Source organism: Cyprinus carpio, chromosome B6 (genome assembly GCF_018340385.1).
Source record: "Cyprinus carpio isolate SPL01 chromosome B6, ASM1834038v1, whole genome shotgun sequence".
In the NCBI taxonomy this organism is placed as follows: Eukaryota; Metazoa; Chordata; class Actinopteri; order Cypriniformes; family Cyprinidae; genus Cyprinus; species Cyprinus carpio.
The window spans coordinates 7,795,172-7,819,628 of NC_056602.1; the positions used below are offsets into that span (position 1 = coordinate 7,795,172).

The window sequence follows — 24,457 nt, forward strand, 5'->3', positions numbered from 1 at the left end:
AATATTGATGAGTCGCACTGATAATTAATGAAGGAAAGAGCTGATTTACTGTAAGTGCTTCGGTTGTATCATTGTATGGATTTACATTCAGTTCCAAAGCATGCCTGATACTTTCATTTTCTCTCTCCTAAATGCTTTCTATTTTTCACAAAAAAGATTCCACAAAAATATTAAGCAGAACAAATGTTTTTAATTTAATAATAATAATAAATTAATAATAAGAAATGTTTCTTAAGCAGTAAATCAGCGTGTTAGAATGATTTCTGAAGGATCATGTGACACTGAAGACTGGAGTAATGATGCTGAAAATTCAGCTTTACCATCACAGGAATATTTTAAACGGTTGTTTTAAATTGTATTTAAATGCCTTGGTGAGCAAAAAATAATGTCAAAAACCTTTTAAAGAACTTGCCATTCCTCAACTTTTAAACAATATTGTTTATCTAATATCTTACTATCAAATTCTGTTTAGTGTATTAGCCTATACACTTTTTGACTGATTTTGTTGCGAGCTGGTCAGTAAATACCTTTATAATGCATTCTCTTGTTTTCACCACTAGATGCCAGCACTGTTTTTTTCTTCTTTTATCTTTTCCTCAGCGGGGTTTTCCTTATATTTCCGTGACATCAGAGGTCACGAAGAGGCAATAATGATCTCCAAACAAACACTTAATTGCAGTAAACCAGTAAGGGTTTAAGCAGTGGGAATTGCTGACGTGATTTCTTTGTCTTGCAGTTGTAGGAAGACGCACACACGCACGCGCTCGTTTTCTACAGGCGTTAAACAATATGGACAAGGCTTTACAATAAGATTTACTTAGTATAATTAGATTTTGAAATATTTATTAATAAAGAGCGTATTTTGGTGGATAGACGCAAACGTTTGGTTCGTTCTAGTAATACAAAGGATGTTATACGTTTTCCATTTTTTATTTATTATAAATAAACAAAGGTTTAAACACTTTCCTTATTCGTAAAAGCCTAACGTTACTTCACCCGCCATTTCGATTTTTTGCTTGCTGATTATGTTTTATCGAAAGCTGATTTTTATTATGAAGGCTGTTCTTTGATTAAAAAAAATGAAATAAAAAAAAAAGCTTTTCTGTATTCTAAATTATTAATGTGGAATCTTTCTCTCTTTCAGTCAAAGTTCATTTATTCTTTTTATCGTTATTGGAGGAACGCTCTCTTTCTGGAGTTTTTCCAGCACCATGGACAGTCCCAAATTTACCCTACTTTCGAATAAGCACTTTGCAAAGGTCGAACCTATTTACTTTTCATGTTTTGACACGTTAAAATGTAGACATTTGCTGTCGCATTTTTTGCATAAACACTCTTTAATTTATAGATCCAGATAACACTGTAATTGACCTGTCTAATTTAGTCCCAGCCGCTCTTAAGTTCACTGTCATTGATATCCTAAAGGTGGAAAAAGAAAACCTCACGTGTCGTGTTGTTTGACGTGGTTTGCGGAGAGCGATCCGTGTGAACTGTGCCCTCCTCCCGGGTTTCTCTCGCGCAACACTGATACCGTTTCAGCACCTTACACAGCGTCGCGCGCAGTGCGCGAGGGCCCCTCGCGGAGAGACAGACGTCACTACTGTCAGTTTGTGGCCGTTTGTCACATCGGTGGGTTTCAGTTCGATTGAGATGCTGCTCAGACCCGCAGCCTCCTCACAGAGCGCCTCGTTTTCTCGTCTTTCGTATCAAACAGCGACTACGGGTGAAGACAAAAACGGGAATGAATCACGGAAAGCAACAATCTAAAGGCGGAAAGAAGGAGAAGACGTCGCCGGAATGACCCCCCACAAAGAAACGCGTTTCCTCGCGCAGCGCTCCTGAAGCTCATCCAACGGATTCAAAGGCGCACAACCAGCCGTCAATCATGCCGGTGCGACGAGGTCACGTCGCGCCACAGAACACGTTTCTCGGGATTATCATCCGCAAATTCGAGGGTCAAAGTGAGTATGATCTTCCAGATGTTGCAGCAGCGTTTGTTTATTTCATTACAACAAAAAGAGCTGCATGTGGTGCGATTCAGTTGCGGTTTATCGGTTTAGTCTGACCTCCAAATAGGGAGAATTTACCTCCACACATTGATCGTGCAACTTATATTAGCCTTATTACTATGTCCAAACTTAGAAATAGACACTTTGATTTATTAGCGCTGTAATATAGCCGTTTCTCATTATTGATGTAAACATTGATTAGTTAAGTGGTTAACAGCGCAATAGATTTTGGATAGTGTTTGGACTCTTTCTCCGTTAGTCGTTAGGGAGGAAACTGTCCATTTCTGTCACCCAGTGTTCAGCTAACATCATGTCAGCCTCTGAAAATGTCACCGTTTGTGTTGTGTTTGAGTGTTAATGTGTTTACTCACACTACCAGGGGCGCTCAGCTGAGGGGCCCAGTGTCCACTGCCAAAATATCACTCTTCCATGCCTTACTGTCTCTGCTGTTTTCTCTCAAATATAATAATAGAGATAATAATAATCAATAATAATTAATAGAGAAAGACAATTTCTGGTAGACAAAACATTAAGAACATTTATGCGATAAGACCACTTGCGTAAATGTTTTTTAAAGGAACGTTACGGGTTCAGTTCATCTCAATCATTGTTGGTTACCACAAAAAAATAAGTTAGGTTCGTCTTGGGTTTCCTTCAAGTTGAAGAAGAGGATAGGTTCTTAAAATGGAAATAAACTGGGACAATTTTGGAGAATTAAAAAAAAAAATGGGGAGCATATTTTGTAAAAGCACTCTACAGTACTGTACATTAATTCTTCTGTTAAAATGTGAACTGTGAAGCTGTTTTTAACTTTTTTTTACAGGAAAAGGTTACTAAATGTGTTTTCAAAGTAAAATCATGTTAACCTTTATTGTCTGTGTCTTGTGGCTGTAATTTTGCAATACTAAAGTGTACAAATTAGCCCAATTCACTTAAGTTGTAAGTGCCTCATAGTAACCTGGATATTTGCTTTTTTGAAGAAAGGGAGAGACAAGTGGTTATCAACATTATGCCACAATTGCTTGATTGAGCTTTACTTATTGAACCCTAAATATTCCTTTATATTGGTCTATACTTTCACATTTTATTGATGCAATACAATTTCTTTCCATCATGAATGCATGAACGGTTAATAATATTATTCACCTACAAATGCAAAAAAGGTTTTTTTTTTTGTTTTGTTTTTTTTGCTTAATGGTGTGAATAGTAGAAACCAAATAATCCGTTAGCAATCAGATTGACGGCTCAGTCAGACTGAAAAGCCTTCATGTAAACATCTTAATTGATCCGATTGAGTTTGATCCAAATGAAATTTCAATCGGATTGGAAGGAGTGGTGTAGATCTTTTCTAATCTGATTAAGAGGACATGTAAATCCTTGATCGGATTGAAAACCAAAACTGAAAAGTACTGCATGTGCAATGGCGCAGAAATTTCGTACGTGTGAAGCATGGAAGGAGCTGTTGTTTTTTTAGAATCAAGTGTCATAAATGAGTGTCATGTTATTCAAAAATTCTCCTTTCACTCATCGTCTGTGAAGTGGCGCAGAACAAAGTCCCATCAGTCCTCACTTCATACTCTCATTCACAGACGGCTTATTTGGGCGATTTCACTGCTTGATAAAAGCAGCACGGCACAAAGCTTCTTGTGCTCGTTGTCTCCTAATTAGGTCCCAAAATAGATCAATTTTAAGACTGCTCTTTAAAACCTAAGAAAAAAAGCAATGGTAGGAGAATAGTATGTGCAAATATCTAGAAACTCTATGTTCATGCAGTGTGTGAATGTCAAAAGATCAAATCCGATATTGAAGCTTGTGACATGTAAAATGTGCACATCAACCTGATCACTTTATATAGTGTTCATTTAAATACTACGTTCAGATTCATCAATCAGAAAATTTTTAATTCTGATTTAAACAAAAAGCATCCATGTAAACATAGCCAATGACTCAAATTTACAACCCTACATTTGCTAAACTAAAGGTACACTGCTACGTTCAGATTCATCAATTTTTACAAAATAATTTTTGGCAGCTGTGGTTGCCAGAATACTTTTGTAAAAAATACAGTGTAAAAAAAAGTCTGTAGTTTTTACAAAATAATTTTGGCAGCTGTGGTTGCCAGAATACTTTTGTAAAAAATACAGAAAAACTGTAAACACAATTACGGCCAAAAAACTGTAAATTTTACAGTATAAAACTGTTATTTACAAACAAGAAAAATTTTAATGTAAACCAGTAAATTCAACAACGCACACTGCTATTAAAATCTGTTTTGTACCTTTAACATACTGACAACCACCATAATAATGCAGGTGGTAAAAGAGAAAGCCACATGAAGAATCGAAGTTCATCACAAGTAGCTTCGCCACAAGCAGAAGTTTATATTAATATATAGAAGGTGCACAAAGTCATTCATGCAAACACAAAACACCATCATGGTGCAGACGATACTTAAACAATTCAATAAACTTTCTTTAAACAGCAGAAGATGTAACATAAAGCCCAAATGTACAACTGATAACAAAAAAACTATTAAAAAAACATGATTATTTAAACAAAATACTTTCAAATGTGGAGCGTCACACAGGGAATTCTGGGAATATCAGTTTACAGTTTTTGACTGTAAATTATACATTGATTTGTTCTTTTTTTATTTCTAAAAACTGTAAAATTAACAGCATTTTACTGTAAAATTACATGAAATGTCTGGTTAGATCTTTTACAGTTTTTCCCTGTATATAGTACAGGAACTTACTGTTAACCTATTAACACTTTTTTTTTGTAGCGTTTTTACAAAATTGTACAGTTAAAATGACACTTATTTTTTACAGTGTACACTGACTCTGCATGTGCTCATATGGCAGAAAAAAAAAAAACATTTTTATAAAAGCTTTGAAAATAACTTATTATATCTTTTCACCTCCACTTTTCTTTATATCAAAAATCTATTTTCTGCCTGTTTCTACAGACAAGAGATTTGTCATAGCCAATGCACGTGTCCAGAACTGTGCCATCATCTACTGCAATGATGCCTTCTGTGAGATGACAGGGTTTTCCCGGCCGGACATCATGCAGAAGCCGTGCACCTGTGACTTCCTGCACGGACAGCTGACCAAGCGGCATGCTATTGCGCAGGTAGCACAGGCTCTCCTGGGCTCGGAGGAACGCAAAGTGGAGATTACCTACCACCGCAAGGACGGTGAGTATGTGAGCTTTACGTGTTTATAGTAGTTCAATGAACCTGAGAAAGTCTATGGGTTATGTTTACTGAATGTTATGGTGTCAGTTAATGTTTTGCTTATTATAATCTTCATTTGAAACATCAGTGAAAGGAAAAAAGCCCTTTGCTTAAAGCAAAAGGAAAATAATGTTTTACACAGAGTGTTGCAGAAAATATGCCATTAAACAATTATATGTAAGCTATTAAGTTGATTCACACTTTTTCTCTGTGACACTAGTTGTTAAATATTGCCAACTAGCCAATAGATTAAAGTTGGGGCGGAGCCATGTGTTGACTGACCAATGGCAGACAGGGAGAGTTAAACATCTTTGAAGCATTTATTATTTTTGCAGTTCCATTTGGTGATGGTAGTGGCACATTCAGTTTTAAATTCCACATTAATGATGTACTTTGATTTGTGAGTCAAATTTCTGTCCTGTTTCTTTGTCACTGTAATGTATTTTGGGCTATGTCACTTTTTTATTATTGAATAGTACCTTTATTTCCTTTTATATGGGTTTTCTAGGAATAAACTGATACTTTGGATATGGAATATAAACTGAGAGAAAAGGAGAAAGAGTAAAAGGCAGAGAGTGTGTTTGAATTATTGCAGAGGAAGTTAAAGTCAGGACTGAAATGACAGCTCCTATTGTCTTCGACAATTTTGCTGCTGAGAGCTGAGATAATTTTTTATCCTGTTCAGCTATGTAGTGAAAGACTTCTTGTCCTCCACAAAGGACATAGATTTTTTCTTTCTTGTACAAGAATCATTATAAGCCCCTTACACACATTAAACCCTGTAAATTACCGTAAAATTACCAGATTGGCTTTCCCCTAAATACAAAAACATGCTATTCACATGAGCGGTGGTGTTCTGGCTTTTTACTGTTATGGGACCATTTAAACACGAGCCCCAAAATACTAGAAAACTCTGTGATGCTAGTCATTGTAAATGACCTTTAATCACTGTGCTGTTGTCTTCATCTGCCTGGATGAGGAAAAGCAATTTAGTTTCAGTGTCTGTGCAATTTAACAACCTTTTTTTGACTTCTCAGTGACAGGCTTAATGGACTGATCACACAGAACACGTTTTTGCCTTTAAAGTGCCCTATTATGCCATTTACAATATTGCCTTTCATGCAGTGTATAGCTGTATGTGAATGTAAACGATCTGCAAAGTTGTAAAGCTGAAAGTGCAAGATAAATAAAGTTATTGTCTCCCAAAATAAAGAAATGACTCTGTACAGCCTAGACGAGTCGTTAGTAATTCGAATCCCACTTCTGTGATGGCTACTCATCATGGGGTAACATATTTGCATAATGTGTGCCTATGTTCTACGTTGGCCAGCTGCGAACAACTTGACCCCGCCCACAAACACGTCATTCTACTGACGACTAACGGAAAGGAGGGGTTTAGAGAGACTGAATCTTTGAACTGCCTCGAACGAATCGTTTGAGAATCGCTGGAAAATGAGGTGGTATTAAATGCATATTTTGAGAAAACAAAAGCGTTTTTTGACCTTGCATGCATGTAATTCTATTGTAGGAGACTCCCAAAACAATATTAGGAACCGTAAAAATGGCATAATCGGGGCACTTAAAAGATAGACCTACTGTGAGCTACCAGGTTAATCGTTGGTACGTCTGTTGAAGCCATCCATTTTACATTAAATGTCAAATGTATTTTTTCAATAGATATAATGAACAGCTTTTATATTTCTCAATGGTTTTAATTTGATTATGTAATGTGCAGTGCTTCCTGGCATTGTAGTTATTTCCCTTAAGTACTATCTGTAATGTTGTGATTCACTTTATAGCTGGTTGGCATGGTTCATGGCTTTTAATGCTTTAACAAAGACTTTTTTCTAATGAAATTACAGAATTTTATTTTTTGGGTGAAATAAACCTTTAATTTACAAGAAAATGGCAAATCAGTCAAACACAATTGTAATCACAAAATAATATACAAATTGTTACTCTTTCCTATATAATTTTTCAACTGTGATGTCAGCCAGTTTAAAAAGAAACAAACAAAAGAGAGAGTGTTCATCAGGAAATATTTGGCATATATGCTCTGAAAGTAAATACAAATAACCTCTATAAAGGACAAAAATATTTGCTAGGTTATATGAATTAATACATATTTAAATGAATTAATACATTTTAATACATAGTCAGACTTCTTTACAACATCACAAACCAGGCCCCTGTCCACATGGTGAGAATTCTTTCATTCAATAATATCAATATTCTGCCCTTACATTTCTCATCTGGTTACCACAGTGCATGCAAAGACACTTTCTCCTCATCATATTTCATCATATTCTCCTCATCATATTTTCATTCTTAACTTTCATCTCTCAAGATGATTCTCTGGAGAACTATAATGGGAGACTCTATCTGCTGTCAGGGCAAAAACCTAATTTCTTCAGTATGGAAGTCATAACCACAACTATTACATTCCCTCTTAATTGAAAGTGTAAACTCGTAATTGTGCATTATACAAAAGGATATAATGCATTAGAGCCATCACAGATCATTCATGCCCTTTAAAAATTCAGTAGCAGTTTAGGGGCCTTTTAAATAGAGTTCCTACCTAGAGTGAACATTCATATAATTCTGTCAGTCATGCTGCTCTGAGTATAAAATCAGCGGCAATTTATCTGACATCCCTTCTTCATTAAACTCCATGACTTCTCTTCATAGTTGACTTTGTTCTGTCTGTCTCTTAAGACATCATATGAACATATGAATTAATGGACATGTCATTACGTTGGTTTCCACCCCAGAGACCACACATAAATTCAGTTCTCTCTGTCTGAGGTGTAAATGAGGCTGCTCTCCTCTCACTGAGCCATAGCACAGCACATTCTGGACCTGCTCTTTATAGTGATTTTAGTGGCTTCTACTGTAAATGCATTAAACTGTGAATGATGAGCAGGTGCGTGTAGAACAAAAGAGCTTTGTATCTTTATGTCATTGTAAAACATTTTTAAGCTACACAGTTTTTTCTAGTTTTTTTTTTATAATATCATCTATGATATCTTATTCATCTCCTTAGACCCCGTTGTCAAGGCTCAATTACTCCATCAAAACCAAACCATAAATGTGTTCTTTTTATAAACTGGATGACATTTAACATTCTAAGTTATTCACTTTTAAACTAAACACAATCAGTGTATAAATCTCACAAAGTCACTTCATTTCCATTTAAATATGACACCTTCACTTATTCATGGAAGCATGAAGCCTACTGAACTTGCTATATTCATCACACAGTATTAATGGAAATTCAGCTTTAAATGTCAAATTGTGAGTGTAAATGACATTTTGCTACTTTTATTGCATTAACACTTTAAACATCAGCAAGTATAATTCTGTTTTAATAATTATCACTTATTCAGTTTAATATTTAAATTAAATAGTAATAAGAAATGGCAAATGGAAATCTGTTGTAGAAATTGAATTTGCATTTATATTCTGCATAAAAAATTGCACATACAGTATGGGTGAATGTAAGTTCAAATACTCAGATACCATTGTGCATTACATTTCAAACTAAATTTAGCCAATCTATTTATGTTTATAACACTGATCTGAAGAAAATATAATGCAACATAAAGAATGTTTTAACCATATAGCCAAATCAAGCGCCCTATACAACACAAAGTGTTTTTGATTAGAAGAGGGTTCTTTGCTGAAGAGGTTTGCTGCAAAGAACCACTGAAAAACCTTTAACAGTGTGTGGTCATATTAGACCTTATTCAGTTACATTAGTCACACACACACACACACACACACACACACACACACACACACACACACACACACACACACACACACACACACACACACACTGAATTGTGCCATACAAAGCTAGGTCCTCATGAGTATAGGTCATGCCTTATTTAGCATTTATATTGCTGTAGAATGTGATAGCCCTGCATAATTCTTCTGAGACTTCCTGTTCGAGAAGACACTGTTATCCTACACTGCTGGCTTGGCACATTCCCTGCTGCAAAGGATTTCATTCATTCAATAGGAATAAAATAAATAATACAATTCAGCTAAAGCCAATTCTTACAGTATTTTTGCATTCAGCTTTGTATGTTTTCATGCTGCAATGCATTACCCACAATCCTTCTCACTTCTTGCTTTCTTAGTTATATTTGAAACATTGTGTAAATTGTGGTTTCATCTCAAGTCCTTTATAATCTGTTCTTGAGTATGTCATGTTGAGAATGTATCCCTAAAAATAGCAATAACAAATATAATAAAGTTATTAATAGATCCTTAATTTACATTTACTGTAATTCTTAATTAACATATTGTAACATTGTACACGAGCCATCAATCTGCAAAGCATTATATTTTTTGTTACTGTTGTACTGAACTTATGATGTGTGATCAAATAGGATTTTTAGATGATGTTTAAGGTTTTTGTTTGGGGGTAAATAACACTATAGGCTCATGGGCTCGTGACAGTTTATATTGTCAGTCAGATATGGAAATGTTTGGAAAAGAGTGACACATGACTCTCTCTGTCTTTTATTCTTTGCGCTTTGCTTCGCTAATGAACATATGCTGTCATGTTGGCCTGCGGGCCTCTCTGTATGATTAATGAGCTGTGTTTATTAACACACGGCTCCACCAATCAACACGCAGCTCCATGTACCAGTCATTTTAAAGACTGAACACAACCTTGTCAAAGGCTGTATAAATGCTGTTAGTACAGACATCAGGTGATGAATGGCAAATAATGAGAGTCCTGAATGTATAAGGTGAATGTATAATGTATTCATACATTTAAAATTCACTCGCTTTAACATCTGGCTCAATTATTGCCTTCTTTCCAAACTCTGTTCGTCTAGCACACATAATCACCTGGATTTACTTTCTAATGAAATTGGAATTATTCACACTTGTGCCTCTGTATCTTGTATCCTAATTCTGTGAAAATGAAATCTGTCGATACAGATCCTCTTTCTATTATGAGCCGATTAAATGTTACAGTTTCACTTTGGCAGAGACAGAAGAGAGAGGAGGACACACACACACAGAAAGAGGTATTTATAGCTCTTGTGCATTTGGTAGGTATGATGTTTGGAGTCTCTGCTCAGGGGAACAGAGACACAGACTGCACTGCTGTAATGTTAACCCACAGCAATATAGCAGAAACTAACCCTATCAGCACTGGTCATTATTATTTTTATCAAGAATGTAAAATGCTTTGTCTGATTGTAAATGCTTTTAACACTCTGCAAAAGGAAGAAGAATATCACAGGTTTGTTTGAGGAAATACTGATGTGTTTTATTCCTACCAGACCGTAAACACACATACAGTATACACGTCCTGGCAGACTACAAACCTTATCTCATCACTATGAGTAGAATTAGAGAAGCACTGAGCAGATGAGTGTTAGAGCTCTGTAAAGAGATACAGATAGTCATTCTGAACCCATGAGCTCAACAGTCAGATGGGGATTGTGTTAACATGACTGGCCTCATCTTTAGTTCTACAAGACAACAGGGCACATTCATTCTAGTCTCAGCCTCTAACAACATGTGTACTGACCATCATAGAACAACCGAAATTCTGAGATTGGGTGCATATTGCTTTTTACGTTGTATAAAAATGTAACTTGTTAGCTTAAGGAGCTGTTTCTATCTGATCTAACCCTCTGTTTTGTCAGTATAACGTAATGTATTTAGTGATTAAAAATAATAATATGATGGGAACGGGGCTCAGTGCTAGAGATTTTCACTGGCCCCACCAAAGTATAAATATATATATAGATAAATAAAATAGGTATTGTTTTCTTTGTTTTTACTCATGTAACCTATTCTAATACATAAGGTTGGCACCTAGATACCAGTGAAATTTCACAATTCTAGATTTCAGTTTCGATACTATAGCAAAAAATGCTAGCCTAACTAATATAAAATATTAAAATTAGTTAAAATAACAGTTAGTAATAAAACAATAACTTAAATTACAAGCAATAGCACAATTACATATAAAATATCACTGCATAGTCTTCACTGTATTAAATAAAATATACAATAACTTAGATGTAACTACATGAAGCACATTTTTATGTAAACATTTTTTTCAATGTAGTCCCAGAAATTCCTGTTTACAAATTGACCCATGCTTCAATGAATTCTTAATTGTAATGTCAGAACTTGGTCTTCCAATGAAATGTTAGACTTCTCTCTGGTGACGTATGCTGGCACTTCTCAGATCATTTAGTCTGCATTTAGTTACACAAGGTCACTTTATGCTTCTGTCCAATTATGAAAAGATGAAGTGTAAATGCTTTTGAGATGCATTCAAAGACTCAGCCTCAAAAGAATTTACACTAGACATACAAGACGTGCAATAAGTAAATGTAGATAGGTCTTCACATTAGTTAATGACAGAACTTTCTTGGAGTTGTGAATAGTTGGGTAGTCTTGGACATTTACTCTCACTCAGACAAACAAGTAAAACAACTCGCCTGATCATTTTTGGAAAAAATAGAGCATCAGCCTCATAATGGGCTGCCTGACATGTTGACCATCAGTTGTGTGAGTGTGTTACAGTGTTTTCTGTCTCTCAAGTAGTGCGGTTATAACCAACCTTTCACCTCCTCCTCAAAGACCAATCAGTCACAGTGCTTTAACCAGTGTGTGTATGTGTGTGTGTGTGTTTGCATTGGATGGCTGCACTGGGAAATTGAGATTGCAGACAATGAATAATTCAGCCAGACAGTTTCTACACCTTATACATTCAGGATATACTCATAAACATAATATATACCTTTACACATAAACGCAAACAAGCACATCAGCACGTACGTGCATGGTAATGGTGAACATTGCTGAATGCATTGCACAAGAAAGCATCATTCAGGAAAAATGTCAACGGTTCCATAAAGAAAAAGAGGAAAGCTAGACCGAATGGAGTGTATGAATGCTCTTTTCTGTATCATTTTGAAAAGGCATGATGGGTGAATGTGAATGCTTTTGTGTGTGTGTGTGTGTGTGTGTGTGTGTGTGTGTGTGTGTGTGTGTGTGTGTGTGTATGTGTGTGTGTGTATGTGTGTGTGCTGGTGTGTAGGTGCGTATGGATTACTCTGTTTAAAGAAGTCTCCACAGGCTCTGTAAGTTTAATTATTGATAGTGGAAATTCAATCTACTGAAATTTCCATCGTCTTGAAACAAGAACTGAGCTTTATACATTCTGTATGTTCATATAAAGAAGAAAATGAACATGCACACTGCTTCAGAGCATTTCTAAGATTCATTCTATAGAAAACAGATCATGCCCTTCTAATTAGAAAACATGTTACCTTAAGATAGGACATGGGAATATTGTTTTGGGAATAAATTTGAATCATGTGATTTGTCAGCCATTATTTATTAGAGCTTCTGCTTAGAGTTGAGCCGCTTTTTCACCCAACATTTTTAGTAGTGCAACTGTATATGCATTACTTTGGTCAAAGTTCTCTCAGGAAAGCTCGACCTTTAAGGGGGTGCATACTTAACATCTCAAGTAACAGTGGGAATTAACACACAGACAGAGAAACTGAGGATTGTGTCTCCTGTAAGTGAAGGGGACAACCAATGTGGCAGAGCTGCAAAATTCTTTAACAGCTCTTCCCCTATACATTACATAGTTCAGCTCAGGACACTTGAAATGAAATGAAAATTGCAACCTGAGCAATGGTGTGATGGTCGCCTGATCGATGCAGCTGCTGCTCAGGAAACTTGTCAGAGTTTGAAAGAAAACAGCATGATCAAACCCATAATAATGCTGCTAAAACTGTACTACAATAATAGTGCTGGTTTCACATGGCAGTACTATTTCATCAAAGACAAAAAAAAAAAAAAATCCTTTGAGAAACATTTATTCTCTGGCTGAGCAACAGTGTGGCTCTGATCACTATGATTGTTCAGCTTGGAAAGAAAAAATTTTCAACTTTCTTACAAAACTTGTGTATGACGTCATACCAACATGGCAACAACCGTACACACTTGTGAACGTTCAAGCAAATAAGATGCACCAGTGAGTGAGTTGGTCTCATTCACTTATAATTGCAGATTATTCATATTTATTCACAAAGGAGAACTTCTCTCTAAAACATTTGACATAACACATGCATACATGCACACAAATTTGTTCTTAATCTCGCTGTAATGCTAATTGATTTGGAGTATTCTAAATGATCTACCATAATTGACTTTAAACACACCCAAAATAAAAAAGGGGTTTCCCCACAGCCTTGCATAACTAACTTCATTTTAGTACAAAGTTATTGATAAATCATGATTTGTTCATGAAAATGTTTGTATGCAGATATCACACACAAATTTGTGCATGCACATGGTTAGTGTTACGGAGTAATCAGAGCGTGAAGCGTATGGTTCCATCTGCAAAGCTTTATTTATCAAAAATGTGGTCATGAAACAGATAAGTATGGTTGGGCCGATAGACGATGCCATCGTCCATCACCGATGGCTGACAGACATCACGGTTTTAAGCTGACATCGCGATCTCGCAATTACATTGTTGGGTAAGTATAGGCGACTGTATATAAATTACGGGCATCAGGGAGCCGCTATTAAAACCACTTTGTATTGAATAGGATTCGTGACTGTTAGGCTAAGTTCACACTAGGATTTTAAGCCTGATTTGCAAGTTAACAAGCTCGCCGACAGGTCGGGCTGTGATCGGGGGAAAATCAGCATGTAATCTGCACTCGCCATTCTTTGTGTGTAAACTACTCAACGATGCATCAAAGAGGCTCGCTGACGCGTTGCCGACACTTTGCAGATGCCAAACAAATATCTAGCATGCTAAATATCTGGACCGGTCAGCTGACTCTACATCACGTGGTGACAGGTGTCTCGACAAGCTGCAGCTAGTGAGAGAGCAAGGCATGGGTTGAGGTCAGCGGAAGAAAAAAAGGCATCAGCAACATGGCTTTAAGAAATGTTTGGAGACAAGAAATGGAGCAAATTTTTTTCAGAACAGATCATCACACAAACAGCTTGCAGCACTAATTTCTTCCCGATGTCTATTTTCAAATAAACAACTCCTGTTTCACTACTTGATTCGTGTCATTCACGTTCAACTCCTGTGTCTTTTAGTGTCAAAACGTGGTTTTGGGATTGTGTAGAGTTGTTGGGTGACAGAGTTGCTGTCAGCTCGTGTAGTGTGTCTCCCCCTGTTGCGAATCATTTACGTAGTGTTGCGTAGTGTGAACATCACAATGACTTCAAGACAGATAATCAAGTCCTATAGTCTGAACAACACAGCGATCTGCGTACATTTAAAGTCCTGTAGTGTGAAGTTAGCCTTAGTGTGTGAGACCCAGTGTTTCTATGTGACATGATAAAACTGCATTTTTTGTGATAACGTGAATATACTGGTATTATTCAAGTCAAATTTCTTATCTTATATGACTGAATCAATCTGATAATATTGGGTTACAATCAGCAACAAATCTCACTGTTGTTACAAGACGAGGTCAGATCAGGTAGAAATAGCTCACAGTATCTTGATAACAAAAAAACAATGCAGGCATTGCTGCTTACTTGATTTAACCCACAAAAATTACTTTTGGTGCTGTAACCTAATTTGTCAGGCTGATTAAATTACATTTTTGACAAATAAAACCACATTTACTGGTGTACTGGAGATACTGGTGAAGCAAAAAATATTGATTGTCAATAAATCCAGTATCCAGATAAATTCAGCTCTGTTATTTTTATACCAATTGGCAATGGCAAGCTTAATATTACCACTAGGGATGTGATTAGCCGCGAGCTGGTTGAAAATCGATTCAAATATGTGACGATTCAAATCAGTTGAGATGCTAAACAATCGCGATTCAAATAGGAGTATGAGTTTATTTGAATTTATGTCTAAGGGTAACTTACTGTTTTTAGAAAAGCTTGGATGGTATTTTTACTTTTCATCTTGCCTCTGTATAATGCATATTATAGTTCATAAGTGCAGCGCTGCGTTGTTTACAGAGGAAACCAAGAAACGCTTTAAGCGCCACCTGCTGGCAGAGAGTGAATCTGCGTCTCATTCAGCTCGTCTGCTGTTTGTTTCATGCAGATATTTTTTATGTATAGTTTCACAAAACTGAAGTCAAAGATTCAAGATTCATTTTTAAAAAGCCGGAAAGAATGCAAGTCACACCTCTGTTTATCAATTTGCACTGGCTACCAATAGCTGCTCACATAAAATTCAAGGCATTGTTTGCTTACAAAACCACCACTGGCTCTGCCCCCCTTTACCTAAATTCATTACTTCAGACTTATGTGCCCTATAGAAGCTTTATTTGAAATATTTTTTAATTAAATGTTCCCTCCTGGTGGAATGACCAGCCAAACTGTATCCGAGCAGTCCTAAGCCGTCTTCAAGAATCAGCTAAAAAGAAATGTCTTAAAAACACATCTATTCCATCTTTATTTGAACTTTTTATTCTAATTCTATTCTTAAAAAAAATGCTCCCTTTAGACTTGCACTCTATTTATTTACTAACAGCTTGTTTTCTTAAAAAAAAAGAAACTAACACTAGTTTATCTAATCTTTTTGTATTGTATCTATTTTTCTTTTATTTATTATACAATTAAAAAAAGCAAAAAAGGCCTCTAACACTAGCTTGCTCTATTCTTTTCCTATTTTATCTTTTTATTTTATTTTTTTCGCTTTCTTTTTATTTATTATATGATTTAAAAAACCTTGCTACTTATACTCCATTAAGCTAACTGAGACTTATTATAGCACTTGCATATCGATGCTATTTTGTTAATTTTGATTGCTTCCATTGTCCTCATTATAAGTCACTTTGGATAAAAGCATCTGCTAAATGACTAAATGTAAATGTAAATATGGCTTAACTCTTTAATAGTTTTAACTCATTAATGCTGAGAGCTCAATGTGTCCTGTTAACCTCTTTCAGTGTATCTTGCCAGTTTGACTGTTGTTTCTCCTGCTTTACACACTCAAGACAAGCATCAGATCACATTTCCTTTAAGACGTCATTGGGTCAACAGATTCATTCTTTATTTATGGAAGTCATGGTAATGGGTCGATTTTAAAGTACCTCTGTACGTCCCCATTGCACAAACATGTGTATGTTTGTTTATGTGTGTGTATGTTCACAAATATATACACAAAACATATACCATTAATTTCAAACACTTTCTCAAACCAAGAACTAGAAATAATTGTCCTGTATGTCCTATTGATCTTTTTTATTAGTCAATAAAAATTTCTTTGCATGATGAAGAACAGAGTTTTTTGTCTAATTAAAAAGATCCCTTTTTTGGACATTCATCAATGGAAAATTGGTTTATATATAGCCTAACTTTAATATTATAGTATTAAATAATAATATACTGTATGCTAAAAATCTGAATTTTTTATCCAAAAAAAATATAGAAATATACAAATTTGCTGGAGGTTTTTCATCTGCCCCACTAGACAACTTAATTCATTTAAAGCTGCACCAAAGCAGCATGAAATTCAAGCGTTTAAAGCACTTATTCAGTTCCATAGGGCTAATCTCTTAAGCTTCTCTTGTCCTTTCAGTCTACACACACACACACAAACAAGAATTTCCCGATGGTTTCCTCAATTTGCCTCTCACCTAGGTTAATTCCGAACATAACCAACCAGGACTGTTTGAGATTAAAACTGACAGGTTGTTGCACTCCGCACACATTTTCTGCCGTAAAATGGATATTTATGCTCAGTCATGCAATAAATTCCATTCCACACAGAGCTAAGCCAATATCCAAAGAATCCAAATGGCATCATAAACTCTGGAAGATACCATTCCAGGCTAGTTTTTTAAAGATTTACTTCATTGTTGTATCCTTTTTGTTGATATTTTTAGATGGCACAAATTTTATACTGTACCTTTTATGATAATGTAGTGTAGTTGATTTTAGTCTTTATTATTTTATAGTACTTTTTTCTGTCACTCTTAGATTTTATTATATAAAGATGTGTGAACAAGACAGACAGTTTTCAGTTTTCTGAAGAGGAAGTGGATTCAAGATGTGGAGTTAGAAAGTTGTTATAGAGCATGAAACATCTGTCCATCATCAAGTTTCTGACATGGTAAAATCTAAAAATGAACTACTGGAGCTTAAAATGCTTTTCTTACAGATTTTTCCACATGGCCTAGAGTGATCGTGCTGCATCTCTCTCCCTGTCCCAGGATGTATTGCATTATGTGGTAATATTGACAGTGATGTAGTGGAGGGTCATAGCCTGCTTACTCTGGGCATACCTGCCTCTCGTATTCCATTCGTCAACTGCAGAAAGAGAGGGATAGATTACATTAAATTCGTTAGTACATTTTATCGGTATCATTCATTTTAAAACTTTGCAGTCCTGGCTACTAATTAGTCTATACAGTGTTCCAGCTGTGTGAAAATACACAGAATACTTTGATATGAAATACCTATTCGCCTAGATGCTACATTACTGCACAAAACCCATACAGAACACACTCTGTCATAGACTTTATCTAACAGAAAGATTGCAATTCATAAATTTGTAGATTAGAGTATGATTTTGGATAGATTTATTTTCTTTTTAATTAGTTGACCAGGCTGAACAATTGGCACCAAAGCAGACCACAGTACCCACAACCCACTGAATGGACTTAGTGTGTATCCTTCACAGCCCCATTTTATTCCAGTTTAATGAAATATGATGTCTACCATGACTAATAGTGAAGAAATGTTAATTTCATCAGCACAGCTTTGAGGGTTTTTTTTTCCCAAAGCTGTGCCGTCTGACTGAGGCTAAACACATTTTATTCCAACTCTAAACTCAGATGTACTGGACTGAATTTCTGTTGATTTTCTATCAGTTATCACAGTCCGTTTTATCTGAATCTGAGCATAGTTAAGCCAAATCACCAGTTTTACAGCAGGGTTTTTCAAACATTTTGATGCCACCTTCAAATATAATTAATCTATTGCGGGACCCCGTAAAATATAAAGGCAGCAATATTTTTCCTGTATAAACATCCATTTATGCTGTGAAAAATTGAAGATTTTTAACTGGAAAATGTTTTTAAATAATACCTGGAAACTATTTACTATTTGCCCTTTAAAGCATCATTAAAGTACTGTTATAAACCTACAGGGAAACATACTGAAAGCCTAACAATACAATACAATTTTCATTTTAAAAAAGATCAATTTCATGAATTTCTAAAACAATACCAATATTAATTTTGTGATTCTGTTCTCTTTTTCTTATTCTATTCTATTCTATTCTGTTCTGTTCTGTTCTGTTCTGTTCTATTCTATTTTTACACTTCTTTTGGAAAATTTTTGAAAAAAAAAAACATTGCGTCACTGGACACATTATAGACGGATTTGCTGTCAATTATCATTAATTTTAGAGCAATTATATACAGTAGTTACTGTGATTTGCCTTTGCACAAAAGTATAGAAAACCCATAGAGATGATATATATAACCATGAAGTTGATGTTCTCCGAACTGTGTCATTGTAGCTGCCATACTGATGATATTGTTTATCTGAGCTATTTAAGTACTGATTGCTGTTGTTAGTTCCAGGTGTGTATGAGTGTTTGTTTTATAGATGTTCTGCAGGTGGTGATTGTAGAAGCTCTGTGGTGTGTGTGTACGTGTGTGCACAGCTGCTAATAATATCACTGATTGACAGAGAAACATTGGGCACACAAGACGAAAGCTCGGATTTATTTATAGATCACATGGCCAAATAAAGCAGACAAACAAACACTACTTCTTTCTTCTGTGTGTCTTTCTAATTGATATGTGATCGTTCAAACAAGTTGATTCTAAATCAAGCTGAGTCTACAGGTTCACACACAACGGCTGCTCCTGCAGGCCGGAATAATCGAACAGGGTATTCTTGTCACGGTAAACTCTGTACTGCTCTCCAATTGTTGTTGAGATAATTCTCAATAAACTGACATGAGTAGCTGTCAAAGCAGATGAACTCATCGCACTGAAAGGGAGATCACTCTGACAGCGATTTGCAGAGACCTGAAGTTGCAGTTTCCATCTACATGAGTGACAGTGACCACTGGTGATGTGACACAGTTGAACAGAGATCAACTTTTTATGTAGTAGGGATGTACATCTCATAACTGATGCTGATGCGATACGCATCTTGATGCATAGCCAACGATACAATACATTAAAGATACATATGAAACACCTACCGATGCGATACAATACGATTCACCCCATTACGATCCAGTGCAATCCAATTTCTATTCGATTCGATTCAACACAATGCAATTTGATGCAATATGATGCAATGGAAAAAATATGATCGCTTTTATTTCTTTGCTTCAGACAGACAGCAAATCATCAATTAACTTAAGTGTCCTCTGACTTCTAACGCCTCGAGGCCTGTTTCATAAAACAAGTTGATCAAATAAGCCAGGCTTATTTCAGTTAGTCTCACTCATTGTCAAATGCTTTGGTTCCATAAAGAAAATTTAGGGGAAGTCGTGGCCTAATGGTTAGAGAGTTTGACTCCTAACCCTAAGGTTGTGGGTTCGAGTCTCGGGCCTGCAATACCATGACAGAGTTGCCCTTGACCAAGGCACCAAACCCCCAACTGCTCCCTGGGTAAATGGCTGCCCACTGCTTGGGGTTTGTGTGTGTGTTTGTGTGTTCACTGCTTTGTGCGTGCACTTTGGATGGGTCAAATGCAGAGTATGAATTCTGAGTATGGGTCACCATACTTGGCTGTATGTCACTTTCACTTTATTTAACATAGATCAACCTCAGTTACTGTTGCAACATATGCTGGAAAACTAACCTGGTCCAGGGCAGGCTAACTGTAAGGCTAAGCTGAGCTTCTTTAACACTGACCAATAGGAATGGAATGATATTACTGCTGACTCTCTCACATACTGCACTATAATAGCCATGCAGCCTTTCTCTCTGGTTTTATGACAGCTGCTCCTTTTACAGTATAGTTAGCAGAACAGATAGCAGAACATTACAATCTAAAATAGCTATTTAAAACATTAAAATCACTAAATTAAAAAATGAAAATAAATAACAAAAAAGACTACATTTTAACTGCTGTAAAAAACACACATTAACTCATTTGAGCTCAATTAGGACTGTATTAGCTTTTATTTTGTTTACCCATTACAATAGTCTCTTTACAGTTACTGCTGTCATAAACATACACATATATAAGTTAAAAATTCTACAAAAGGCACAATTATTTTAGCATAATCATATTTTACTCAGAATTATTTAGCTACCATTCTATTGCGCTCTGTCTGTTTAGCGTGCGTGTATGCAACTGCTGACAGTTTGCCATGCTGGATCGATTTGATGCATGATTGACATGAAAAGCTGCTTAAGCGTCCACAAATTAGTGTGATTGTGTGAACTTAATTTGTTGTTTATGGAACTTCTTTAGCCCCGATTGATTTGTTATATTATTTCAAGTCAGGTTTTGGAAAAGATGCATTGCGATACAAATGCCAACTTTTTACAATCGATGCATCCCATCGTTAACTTTTATGCCGATGCACCGAGCAAATCAGTGAATCTTCCCATCACTAATGTATAAAATAGGACTTAGAAGTCTTTTTCAAATCAAAATTCAAAAAGTCAATGAAAGGAGGTGCTGACTAAGGATGTCAAAACAAATTATATTATATTATATTATATTATATTATATTATATTATATTATATTATATTATATTATATTATATTATATTATATTATATTATATTATATTATATTATATAAAAATATGACAGTGTATTGTGTATTGTTTTCTATTAATTTTATATGGCATATGCAAACCTAAAACCTTTTTACCAATATTTGGGTCCACTGAACAGTTTAGAATGCTAATTTGTTATTTACTAGCAAAAACATTAAATAAATTGTCATCAGGGTTCAAAGTCTAACTATAATATATTATTAACTGGGAATGTTGTAGAATAATTAAACTAAAATAATTAACTTTTTTTTTGTGATTCCACAATTTTTAGCATTTTAATTTAGTTAAATTGTTTTAATATATTAATATTAACATTAATTATATTAATATATATTAATAATATATGAATGGGAAAAAATCATCATCCTGTGTCCCCCTTGGAAACTTATTTTAATGCCATATTTTATAAATATGTATAAATAATTTAGTTACTCTAGAACACAGGATGTGCTTGAATTGTTTGTAAAAAACAAAACAAAACAAAAAACAGGAAATACAAGGAAAGTATCAGTAACTGTCAAGTTTAATACTCTATTAAGAATCTGCAGTGGCAGTGTTTGTAATCTTGTTTGTTAACTCCAGCACCATCGACACATTACTATAAGTCAGTTGCGAATGCACTGGGAAAATGTAATGATTATGAATGATTATAGTTATGACAATGATGATGATAATTTAGATGGAGGCTAGTTGTTAATTAGCATGTCTGATAATTCTTGTGCCCCAATAATGATCAACTCAAATCCACAGGTTTCTATCAAACGCGAAGACAAATCAGAACCACGTCTCCATTGTGCTTTTTCTCAAGGGTCGTCTTGCCCTATAGTTACCATGGTGACCCTCATCTTTGCCTGTCAGAAATGAATCCTGAACCTGTCAGACTGAATAAGCGTCAACATCTACACCCAAAACTGCATGTTTGTTTATGTAGTAAAGTAGCAAATGTAACCTGCTCTCCACAACCTCTGTGTATTTATCAGTACACTTATGCTAATTAAGGCAATTAATATGATGAATCCTAATGAACCAGAGGTCTATGGTTGGATTTGTTTTGCTATCTAAACCAAAAGATAATGAATAAATTGTTTTTGTCCACAGGATCAGACTTCCTGTGTGCCACACACATCATTCCAGTGAAGAATGAAGAGGGTGTTGTCATGATGTTCATCTTGAGCTTCGATTATGTGCTGAAAGAGGGCAGCATGGATTCATTAGATCGACTCAACCACACCTCGCCAGCCAGACAAGAACAAAGTGAGGCTCTTCCTTTAATATTTACTTTCTTTCAGTCATTCCCTCTCTTTTTTTAATTGCCATCAATGCGATCCATTCCCAGCATCTGCTTTAATTGCTTACTATTTGTCTGCCAGATGAGAGAGTGGAAGAGAAATTTCAAACAAATGGAGAATGGTGGCTGAGAAGGAATAGATGGAAGAAATATGGAGAAGGCAGAGGAAGATAGAGAAAGCTTTTATTTGCTCCAGTTGCTCTGGCTCACCAGCACACAGTGTCAACACTAAACCCAGTCAGCCAGAAAGGAAATGAAGTGGGGGAAAATAATTTATGTGACACAGTGTTACAATTATTTGGATCCCTGAGGCCAGGTGCTGAACGGCGCTTCATTTATAGGATCCCGTTCAGGAAAACGGCGCCCACTAAACCATCCAATACAAACAGAGAGTGTGTGTGCGTGTGTGTGTGTGTGTGTGTGTGTGTGTGTGTGCGTGTGTGTGTGCATGCACATATGCTATAATTATGACAAATGTTCATAGAGACCTGTAAGCAATAAAACTGCTGCATTGCATTTTCTGCAAAATATGCTACTGCATGAGTTTACACATGTGAACACGCACACATACACATACACACACCCTGTCCCTGCCTGAAGTGCTCCTCTATCTCTGTATTGGAAAGTCACATCTGAACTATGAAATCCAATTAATATCCAATGCTAATACCGTCTCTGTGGTATCATAGCAACAGGGAATGTTTTGAAAAGGACATCTGCGTGTGTTCGTACTGTATGTGTGCAGGTTAGAGGCACTGTTTAGTCAGGGCTGTTATAAACCGATGATTTGCTATGGCAGTGCAGTCAGTGTTATGCTGAGACATACAACATGATGCTTTAAAATAAAAAATGTCCAGCTGGGATGAATATAGATTTCCTAGATCTCGCTTCCTCTGAGGGCAAGGCTGAGGGCTAAGTAGATGAGGAGTACATTAAACCAGTAAAAAAGAGACAAACTAGCTAGTAAAATTTACAAGCTTTTCCATTCTGACTCTGTCAATGATTTATTAGGCTTTACTCTGATCAAAAATAGAAGGACGTCCCCTTCTAAAAGCTTCTTTTGTGGGGTGCATTAGGTTGTTTTGATGAAGGAGTGATATAAATAGCCCAGTTTGGAGAGACTTTTAATTAATGCTGGCGTGATACTGAAAATGGGTAGAGACAGACAGAGAGAAAGAGAGAGATCACACTGCAGAGATAAAAAAAAAGGATTCTAAATGTGAAATCAAAAACAAATAAGTGATCTGAAGAAATTAATTGAAATGAGATATGTAATAATGGTTTTAAGATTCTTTCTGATGTCAACCAGATTAATAAATTTAAACGGCATGTTCATACTATTCTTTAATAAGAAACTTTTACATTGAGGTAATGAGAAAGTAAAATACATGCTATTATTCCTAACAGCAAAAGAGCAAATGACAACTCTGTCACTCTGCACATCCTGGAATACCCAAGTCAAAAATGTGTTAGAAACACTTTTATCGAGGTTCTTTAAACATTACAGGCTGAATGCAACTATTTGTGTTTCACATCAAGTGTGAAGTGTGTTAGGTTAACAAAAATGTTATGCAAAGAAGCTGTTGTTGAAGTAGAGAGCAGGGAAAAAAGAGGGAAAAAAGAACTATATTGCAGCCATAAGCAAATGAGTGGAGCGTAGCATGCATCTCATTTCACATATGAAGAAAGCATTTATATAGGAGTTTTACAGGTGTGGCAGCGAAAATGGCATTTTAATTCTAAGGGATAGAAATGGGGGGCAAATCAGTCATGATAACCTACTTAGTTTTTCGCAAAAAAATAAAAAATAAAATAAAAATAATAATAATAATAAATTATACGACTGCTTTAGATTTTTCACCATTTTGATTATCATTTTGCTTTTTGCAACTTAATCCTGCAATGTGACAAATACATTGTTAAAGTGTTAAAGGAATAGTTCACCGAAAAATCAAAAGTGAAATGTTACATCAACAACACAAATACAATAGAAACAGATGTCATGAGTTTTCCTAGGACACCATAATGTTCTTGTAGGGCATCAAGAGTTCATGAAGCTCTCCTATACTCAGTGTTGTGGTATTGCCCAATAATATAATATTTGATTAAGTTGGTCTCACTGGTCCATAAATAATTTAGCCATATTTTCTCTGTGGTTGATATGA

At 35.6% G+C, this 24,457-nt stretch overlaps 1 protein-coding gene across 5 annotated transcripts in view; it reads left to right on the top strand.

Annotated features, from left to right (window-relative positions):
- Nucleotides 1-897: 897 nt before the first annotated feature.
- Nucleotides 898-24,457, top strand: part of LOC109055088 (potassium voltage-gated channel subfamily H member 7-like) — a 52,936-nt gene continuing 29,376 nt past the window's right edge. For 3 of the 5 annotated variants that reach the window (XM_042725501.1, XM_042725503.1, XM_042725502.1), the window contains exons 1-3: nt 898-1,961; nt 4,978-5,208; nt 22,103-22,258. In XM_042725501.1, the coding sequence (XP_042581435.1) occupies nt 1,886-1,961; nt 4,978-5,208; nt 22,103-22,258 (463 nt within the window). In that variant the 5' untranslated portion in view covers nt 898-1,885. The remainder of the gene's footprint in view (nt 1,962-4,977; nt 5,209-22,102; nt 22,259-24,457) is intronic. The other 2 variants (XM_042725500.1, XM_042725504.1) reach the window with 1 other exon arrangement.